Raw genomic sequence first — 9,848 nt, forward strand, 5'->3', positions numbered from 1 at the left:
GTGAAAAAAGGTAGAAAACCACTGGCCTAGTTGTTATAGTCCTTCCGTGAGTGCAGGGGACTGGACTAGATGATCCCTCCAGTCCTACACTTCTGTGATTCAGTGTTGTATTGTAGTGAAGTGACTAGTGTGTACGTGCCCTGTACTGGATGGAATCAGTATTGTTCACCTATGTTCTCCTAGGTCAGGGGTTCTCAAACTTTATTTGCTGGGACCCCCTTTGAAAATATGTCAGGCTGTAACGACTCCTTCCCCTGCCCCTTCTCCTTCCCCCCGGAAAAGTGATGACACCCCCTCACCCCGCCATGCCAGGTCATCCTTACCAACATGTACGGGGGCTGACAGCTTGTGACCCCCTATAATAACCGGGGGTCACGACCCCCAGTTTGCGAACTCCTGTGCTAGGTTCTGTACTGCTCATAGTAAGGGATATCTCCTTCATCTTTACTGATAAAGACATGTGCTTCTGGGGCATACGTATTTGAACTACATCCAGGCCAAATATTGCTGCTACTTCCATAATGTTTCTAAGTTCTTACCTTTTCTCTCTGCTCTCTCATCAAAACTCTTGCGCAGCCCCTCATCTATTGTCTTGATTACTGTGACTTCTTCCTTTAAGATCTCCTGGACACCTACACCACTTCTCTGTAATCCATTCAACGTGCAGCCACCAAGATTATCTTCCTGGCCTATTGATCTGACTGTGTCACCTCGACCCACTGGTTCTGGACCTTTGAATCCACTGGTTCTTCCTTTTCTTCCATTTCAAGTTCAAGCTTTTGTTCTCACCTTTAAACCACTTCACAGCTTTGTCCCTCATGACCTTTCCATTATTTCCTGTGCCATTGCCACCATGGTGTAGTAGTCAGATTCTTCCATAAACAACCTCATACCTTCTTCCACGCTGCATCGTCTGCGTGGAAAGCCCTCCTTGATCTCTTCAAGGCCACTACCCTCTCCTTCTACTGACTCACCTCTTCCATGATACCTGCAAGAAATTAGCCAAATAAGGATGTCTGAGTTGAGGGGGAGTTAGAGAGAGTGCCGCTTTAGTGGACTCCAGTAAGATTTACTAAAGTAACGACCCCATCTGTGAGCCCACCAGACTGTAGGCTTCCCATGGGCTCAAGATTGAATCATTGGCATTTTCGAGAACAGCTGCTGTGATTACATCAGAGTTAGACTGAGAGGGAAATAAGAGGATGTTAAGTCCTATATCTGGTTACTAGACAGTGCTATAAAAGCTTAATCGGGGAACAGAGACAGGGACCTGACACTCCATGTACCTTCCTCTCTCTCCAGGTATTGAGAACCTGCCATTCGAACTGCAGAGAAATTTCCAACTTATGCGAGATCTGGACCAGCGAACGGAAGGTGAGTGTCAAGAATGAGGCCCAGAGAAATGTGCTGTGACTAGGCAGGAAGCCTGCAGCTGCCCAGGTTTGCCCTTCCTAGCAGAGGGCACTGGGATATTCTTGACCATGAACCCGATCTTGTTTCAGACCTCAAGTCAGAGATCGATAAACTGGCCACAGAGTACATCAGCAACGCACGGACTCTATCTTCAGAGGAAAAACTGGGGCTTCTCAAGCAAATTCAGGAGGCCTATGGGAAATGCAAGGAGTTTGGGGATGACAAGGTGCAGCTGGCCATGCAGACCTACGAGATGGTACGAAGGAGAGAGAGAGAGGAGAGTGGTGTCTAGGGGTTATAGCATGAGGGGCTGAGAGTTATGACTCAGTGGGTCCTATTCCTGATGCTGGGTGGGATTTTAAAGCCCTTGGAAATCCTTTGCTTCAGCCTCAGTTCCAGCATGGACCCTGTCTGCCTTGTAGGCACCATCCACTGCTGCCTTTCTGCTGAAGCCCCATCCCCTCTCCTTTCTAGGCCCTTCAGGATTCCATCCCCCTAATAATGCTTTTGCTTATTATCATACCTGCAGGTGGATAAGCACATCCGGCGGCTGGACACGGACCTTGCCCGTTTTGAAGCAGACCTGAAGGAGAAGCAGATTGAGTCAAGTGACTATGACAGTTCCTCCAGCAAGGGCAAGAAGAGTGAGTCCCAGAGCCCTGCCACAAACTGATATGGTGGAGCCCAGGGACCACAGAAGTGGTGGGGTTGGAAGGGAGCCTGGGAGGATGATGGCAGGAGATGGTCCAGAGACTGTGACGTTGTCGTTTGAGGAGGAGATAGAGCCCCAGCAAGTGACAAGGAGGTGACCAAGGGATGATGATGGAGAGTTCTGTTGGGGTATCTCGGAGATGATGAGCGTGTAGACCAGATACTATGAAGGGGATAGTGTCTTAGTGCCCGAAAGGGGGCTGCTATATAGGTATCTATCTTGGTGGGTGGAAGAATTTAATCCTCATTTCTTCTCCCTGTCTCACCAGAGGGCCGGGCCCAGAAGGAGAAGAAAGCTGCCCGTGCACGCTCCAAAGGGAAAAACTCTGATGAGGAGACACCAAAGACGGCTCAAAAGAAGCTGAAACTCGTCCACACGTAAGTGACAGGAAGACTCAGGGAATGGGGGGTAACACCACAAGTCAGGTCACACCAGTGGGTCCATCAAAGCTCCCCATATCAGGATCAAACCAATGGTCAGGTCCTGCCCTTTATCCCCCAACTCCACCCAGATCAGACCAATGGGCTCATCCATCCCACTAGTCCCTGTTGTGCCCCGGAGCAGTGAGAGCAAGAGCCTCAGTATTGTGGCAGGGACTCCTAGTGAGAGAGCTGTCCTTCCCTCCAGAGCGAGATGAAGGCCTGGAGAAGTCAGGTCCTTGCTGTGGACAGGACCTGGGACAGTGGATTTCTGCATTTGTGTTATGTGGGGAAGTGTCTCTTTCTGTGTCTGTCAGGGTGGAGTCCACAGCAGAGGGGACCTCCCAAGGTGAAATGAGGGGGTGCCCTCGCCCTGGTGACCTTGCTGACCTGATTCCTCCTTTCCTCCTGCAGCAGCACGGAGTACGGGATGCCCTCAGTGACCTTTGGAAATGTGCACCCCTCAGATGTGCTGGATATGCCTGTGGATCCCAACGAGCCCACCTACTGCCTGTGCCACCAGGTCTCCTATGGGGAGATGATTGGCTGTGATAACCCTGATGTAAGAGACTGCGCTTGGAGGGAATGGGGGAGAGACCCTCACAGTGGGAGTCTGGTTCTGCTTGTGTGGGCCCCGGTATCTCAAGCAGTCACACCTGCGGGCTGAGGGCGTATCTACAAATTGTTTGGGGGTGGGGGACAATCAAGAGGGAGACGCTCATTTAGAGAGACCCTTAGGGGACAGACTTTTGTCCTGGACAAATCTGGAATCCTGGAGAAGGGGGAAGCCCTAAAACAAAGTAGGAATTTGGTGTGTTTCTCAGTCCACTTTCCCAGTGCTGTATATTGATGTGGTCACTACTGAGGATTTGCAAGGGGAAGTTATGTGACCAAATGCAGGGGGTTTTGGTAGCCCCCAAAAGACTTGGGGGGGAGGGGGGGGGGACGACACTCCACTATATGACTGACTCTGCGCTCTCCATCCCATGCCAGTGCTCCATCGAGTGGTTCCATTTTGCCTGTGTGGGCCTGACGACAAAGCCAAGAGGGAAATGGTGAGTGGATGCTGAAACAAGGGCGTTAGAGGTCTGAAGAAGGTATAAATCACTGGGGGGTCTATATGTGTCTGGAGAGGGAAGTTCTGGGGTGAGGTGACTATGGATGTAAGGGGGTATTGGGATTGCATCTCGAAGAGTTATTGGAGATTGTGTGTGTTTAAGGGCTTCTGGGTGTGTGGCTGTATTGGGGGGCACTAAGGAGGGTCCCACTGGCTTTGTGTATTAGTAGGTCCCTCCTACACCATAACTGCTGCCTTCTCTCTTCTGTTCCTACCAGGTTCTGCCCTCGCTGCTCCCAGGAGAGGAAGAAGAAATAAAACCCCTGGAGCCCCTGATGTGGTGGCCAGAGTCCCATCTCTTCTACCAGGGCCTCCTCAAGGCTCCCCCAGCCCCTGGGGCCTGGAGACTGGGTGGAGTCTTGCCCTGTTTGTGGTTAGGGCAACCTTTGAATGGGCCATGCCCTCATGACAGTTCCAGTGTGTTCTGTATCCCTTGCTACCTTCAAATTCCCCTTGGAAGTCCTTTGTGTGTGCTGCTCTAGAATAGGTCTCTGAATCCCAGAGGGAATGAGGGTAGCTAGATAGCTCCCAGATTCCCAGGGATAGGATGGTCCCCTGATTTCCCTGGCTCATCTTCACCCCACTTAGAGTTCATTGCCTGCATCTCTCCTTCAGGAAGCCAGACTTAGGGGTGGGGGGAAGTGAAAGATTACCTGAATGCCCATGGGAAGAAGGTAAGTCTCCACAAACTTTATAGGTTCTTGATTTTACTAGATATCTCCTGGGGGTGGGGGTAACTAGGCCACCTCTTCATCTTACAGGTTGGTTGAAAACTTGGATCCCTTAGTCCTTCACTGCTCTACCTTACATTCCACTATCACCTCTGGTATGAAGTGGTCTCTACTGTGTATGGGAGAGAAGAGAGTTTAGAGAGAGCCTGAGTCTCGTTTATTCCCCTTCTGGGGAAATATTTCAGAAATGGGGAATGTACTGTGTCTTACAGGAAGGAGGAAGTGTTTGTGAGCTCAGGCGGAGATGGCTCTGTCACCTGTGGTGCTGCCCTAGAGTTTCCCCTTCCTGTTTGCTGTCCAGTTTCCTCTGTTCTGCTAGTGATAGGAAGTTTGGGAATCCAGATCCCCCTTGTAAAATACAGAATTAAATAAAACCCATTGAAACAAACATCCCAGCATTTGCCAGGGTCTGTGATTGTGGGTCCTGGCTCTGACCTGTGGAGGGTGACACAGAAACCTCTTGTACTGATCCCCCTCAGTGGGCAAAAAAGGTGGTGGCGGAGGGTAGGGCGGCACTCTACATTAAAGATATCATTACCTATTTTAGAGTTATCAATGACTCAGAAGAAGACCTAAGTTAATCTTTTTTGGTTCACTGGCAATTCCAAAAAACCCAAAAGTTTCATTTGGGGTTAAATTTAAAATGAAAAATGTCCAATTTGTTGGTGAATTGAAAAGTTTCAAGTAGGATCATTTGAAACATTTTGTTTTGACCCAACTGGAATTTTTTTGTTTCAAATTTCGGCATTTTAACAAAGGCAAAGGAGGTCCAGATACAGAAAACAGCTGGAGGAGGAGGTGGTTGTGGTGACCTCGTTAAAATTTTAGCCTAGTAGTTAGGTCACTATGTAGGATGTGAGAGACCCAAATTCAAGTCTGCTCGAAGGAATATTTATTTATAAAAAGTGGAACAGCTTCAACAGAAGAGATTGAGAAAAAACATTTTATGAATCTAGTCCTCCTTTACTTTTGTTAAAATTTCAAAAATCAAAATGAAAAGTCATTTGAAAACAAAAGACTGTTTCAACATTTCCAAAACATTTCAGTTTTTTGGTTCGGTCAAAACTGCTGGGCAGACTCAACACAAATCATTTGGGGTCAGCCAAATGTACTTTTTAGTGAATAAAGTATTTGCCCAACAAAAAACATTTCTCAGCTGTACTTACCATATGGATTAATGTGCTTACTAACACAGCCCAGAACGGATACTGATGAGTGGTGAAAGTCTGTTACAGACCACCAAATTGAACCAAAGAAAAGGATGAGTTGCTCCTTAAACACCTGTATGTGTTGGTAAAAATATTATTATGAGGGACTTCAATCTGGGAAACTTATGCTGTCGGTCTCATGGAGCCAGCAGCAAAACATCATTAGAGTCTCTAAAAACTTGTACCTTTTGCAACCCAAAAGGTTCTGGGTTAGAAATTAGACATTGCAACATTTAGAGTGTAAGATCTTTGGGGCAGGAACCATCTCTTTGTTCCATGTTTGTACAGCACATAGCAGAATGGGGTCCTAGTCCGTCTCTCTCTCTCTCTCTCTCTCTCTCTCTCTCTCTCTCTCTCTCTGCGTGCTTTAAAAAAGATGATTTCCCAATGGTGAAAAAAATTTGAATAAAATTGATTAGAAGGAAAAATTTAGACAGAAAAATGAGAACAAAAATGGGAGTTTTTAAAGAATTTATTAGATGGCCAAAAAGCCACGATTCTGCAATTGTGAAAGTGAACAACTTTCATTAAAACCCCACCCTGGTTCAGAGGGCAAGTGAGAATAGCAATTAGAAATAAAAAGTAACATAACAAATTTAAAAAGGAGAAATAGATCACAATAATATAAATTAGAAGATATAAAGTTTAGAAGATTGCTAAGGGGAGCTAAAGACATTAGGGAAAAATCCATGACTGGCAGGACTAAGGACGATAAGAAAGAGTTTAAGTATATCAGGAACAAATGATATCCTAGTAGTGATGTAGGCCTTTTACTAGCTGGCTAGGGTAACATTGTTAATGATGCAAAAAAGGACAAGTATTTAATAAATATTTCCTTTCTATGTTTGGAAGGAAGTAGAATATGATTGTGGTACACGAGGAAGATTAATTACTTTCCAGTCCATTAATGAATGAGGAGAATGTTTAATGGCATCTACTAGAGATAAACATACTTAAACAAGCAGGCCTGAATAACTTACACCCAAAAGTCCTAAAACAGTTTGTGAGGAGATCTCTGACTCGTTGGTGTTCACTTTTAATAAATCTTCCAATCCTGGGGAAGACTGGAAGAGTGCTATTGTGCCAATACTCAGGGGAGCAGGGTGACCTGGGTAATTATATGCTGGTTAGCCTGACATCAGTCATGAGCAAAATAATAGAAGAGCCATTATGGGTTTCCATTTTAAAAAAAATTACAGGATGAGAAAATAATTAATGCCAGTCAACATGGTTTTATGGAAAATAGGTTGTCTCAAATAAAACCTGATTTCGTTGTTTGATGAGATTACAAGTTTGGTTGATAAAAGTAACTGTGATAACTACGTATGTGTAATAGACTTTTGACGTTCTGATTAAAATTGCACAATACAATATCAATAAAGCAGCTGTTAAATGGATTAAGAACTGACTAACTGGAAGATCTCAAAAAGTAGCAGTTTTTGCAGATCCCATAAAGCCTAATGGAGTGGTAAATATCTAATGATGATGGAGAGCAGTCATACAGAGTGATCTGGATGAGTGGGTAAGCTGGGCCCATTCAAACAAAATGCACTTAAATATAGCCAAATGGAAGGTCAAACATCTAGGAACAAGGAGCACTGGCCATATTTACAGAATAGGGGACTGTGTCCTGGACAGCAGTGTCTGGAAAGGATTTAGAGATGGTAGTGGACATGCAACTCAACATAAGAATCTAGTGTGATGTTGTAGTAAGAAGGACTGTGTGATTCTTAGATGTATAACAAATGAGTAGGAGTAGGGAGGTGATTTGACCACTGTATACAGTATTGGTGAGACTGGAACCCTGCATTCAGTTCTGGTGTCCCCTTTTTTAAAAAATACGTTGAAAATTGGAGAGTGCAGAGAAGAGCCACAAAATTATTTGAGGGTTGAGAAAATACCCTACAGTGAGAGACATAAAGAGATTTAGCTTATAAAAAAGAAGATCATGAGGTGACTTGATTACAGTTTTATCAGAACCTTCATGTGGAGAAAATACCCAAAGGATTCTTTAATTTAGCAGAGAAAGACATAACAAGAATGAAAGGTGAAACCAGACAAATCCAAACTAGAGATAAGGCATACATTTTTAACAGTGAAGGTGATTAACCATTCCAACAAACTAACGAGAGAGAAGTAATGGATTATCTTTTGAATACTTCAAATCAAGACTGGATGCCTTTCTGGAAGATAAGGTTTAATTCAACACAAGTTATTGGGTTCAATATAGGGGTAACAATGTAATTCTGTGCCCTGTGTTGTTCAGAACAGCAGACTAGGTGATCTAATGGTCCCTTGTGGACTTAAACGCTGAATCTGTAAAGTCATTAACTCATTTTATTAAAATTACTACCTATACTCTTTATAGGATGTATTTTCTGAGAACTCAAACTAACGTATTTCATTGTAAATTATCAATAATTTTAAAGTAGGTCCTTGAAATTTAACACTGCCCGTGAGCTTTAATCCCAAATGATGTCAGTAATCGAATCATTTTGTCTTTTCAATCTCCCTATGTAGCTAAAATCACTACAATCTCATGTATTGGCTATATCTGCAGACATTTTAGAATTAATGGTCATTTTTTGCCATTTTACAAAAGTGAAAGTTGCTCCTTCAGCAGGAACTTATGGGTAACATTGTATTACAGAGAATTCTACAAAAAAAGTGCCTTCTGTCAGAATGACCGCCATGTCTTATTGTTCCCAGTGGAACTGAGACCACAGGTTGGCCTTAGCAAATATGCCCACTGCCTCCATCTGCACCACAGTTTTGGTCTATCTCCTGAAAGTATAATGAGCTGCCATCTTTGGTCAGGGCAGATTGTTTTAAATCCTGTTGGGAATAATGGGAAGGGTGACCATTTTGAAAGAGAGAACCTTGTTTGAGGACAACCCATGGCCTCAATCCTATTGAAAATAGTAGAGAGGGTGGCCATTATGAAAGATCAGTTCTTGATGAAATTGGCTGAAATAGAACATTTTTCAACTGAAGGCGAAACTTAGAGTTATGGAGAATAATGACAAAAAATGACCATTAATTTTTAGTACTTGTTTTTTAAAGCTAACTGTTACATGAGATCTACTCAATAAGAAAGGCAATAGGAAGGGGGAAAACTAGAGGAGTGTATGTGCATGCAAGGGAATGTGGAGGGCAGGAGAGAGTGGAAAGTGTGTGTGTCTATGTGTTTGTGTGTGTGTCTAATTATCTAGTGTATTAGGGAGGCTTTGCACTGCTGCAGAGTGACATAAAACTGCTACAGCATATTAGTAGATCTGGCCGTAGAAGTTAAATTAAATAATGAGACGTTGATACTTCAACTACGGTGACTGTCCAGAAGTGCCACTGTAATGGAAGGACAGAAAAAAAAAAAAAAATCAAATGTGTTTAAATTTAGTTTCATTCAGTTTTGTATCTCAAACACTAAAATGTCTTAAACGTATGGTTATTGCATTACTGTCACTACGGAGCAGAATTAAGGTCGTTTGCATGACTGACCTGTATATTTCCATACTTGAACATGTTTGGATTGTTTTTAATGTAACCTTAACTCTGAATTTCTTGGCGTTATAATGTTTTTGGAATAATTACATCCCTGTTTTTTACACTAAATTAATTATATGAACTCTCAACCTTAACTCCATCTTAACATCTATGTACATATGTGTATAATATAAATAATGTTGTGTGTACACAAAATCCTTCCCCCCCAGGGGTAAAAAATATTATTTAGGTTGCAAAGTCAAGCACTCAAATATTAGGAAATACCATATTTACAGTTGCCTGGACAACTTTAATTCAGCCCCCTTGTGCGTATGCATTGTGATAGTATGCAATCATGTAATAAAAGACTGTTCTTCTTTGAGTAGTGTCCCCATGGGTGCTCCACTGTAAGTGTGTCTACATCCCTGCGCCTCTGATCAGAGATTTTAGATGGCAGTGTCTATTCGACCTGCACATGCGCTCTCTCTGTCTCATGCCTTGCCTCATGGTTATCTAGCGCTACACAGGCAAACCATCCCCAGTTCCTTCTCAACCTCCCTAGGCCTGAGACAGAGCGATTAGCATTCCCATTTAGTTTGCCTTGAATTTATAATAGTCAGTAGAGTTTCCATTTTTCATAGCATCTAGTAGCGTTTCCATTTTAAATTTTTCCCCATTTTAAATTTTTTTTAATATACCTTTTTATTTTTTCTCCGTGTTCTTGCTGACATGTTTTGCCCCCAATCCCTCTTTTTGGGGACCAAC

General features: G+C 43.5%; 1 protein-coding gene across 4 annotated transcripts in view; it reads left to right on the forward strand.

The window, feature by feature from the left end:
- Nucleotides 1-9,465, forward strand: part of ING4 (inhibitor of growth family member 4) — a 29,437-nt gene extending 19,972 nt beyond the window's left edge. For 3 of the 4 annotated variants that reach the window (XM_067545924.1, XM_067545923.1, XM_067545921.1), the window contains exons 2-8: nucleotides 1,303-1,374; nucleotides 1,503-1,669; nucleotides 1,943-2,057; nucleotides 2,394-2,502; nucleotides 2,959-3,106; nucleotides 3,538-3,599; nucleotides 3,880-9,465. In XM_067545924.1, the coding sequence (XP_067402025.1) occupies nucleotides 1,303-1,374; nucleotides 1,503-1,669; nucleotides 1,943-2,057; nucleotides 2,394-2,502; nucleotides 2,959-3,106; nucleotides 3,538-3,599; nucleotides 3,880-3,919 (713 nt within the window). In that variant the 3' untranslated portion in view covers nucleotides 3,920-9,465. The remainder of the gene's footprint in view (nucleotides 1-1,302; nucleotides 1,375-1,502; nucleotides 1,670-1,942; nucleotides 2,058-2,393; nucleotides 2,503-2,958; nucleotides 3,107-3,537; nucleotides 3,600-3,879) is intronic. The other variant, XM_067545922.1, reaches the window with a different exon arrangement.
- Nucleotides 9,466-9,848: the final 383 nt, after the last annotated feature.

Source organism: Emydura macquarii, unplaced genomic scaffold (assembly GCF_026122565.2).
Source record: "Emydura macquarii macquarii isolate MOO-44397 ecotype Brisbane River unplaced genomic scaffold, CSIRO-AGI_Emac_v2 contig_1119, whole genome shotgun sequence".
In the NCBI taxonomy this organism is placed as follows: Eukaryota; Metazoa; Chordata; order Testudines; family Chelidae; genus Emydura; species Emydura macquarii.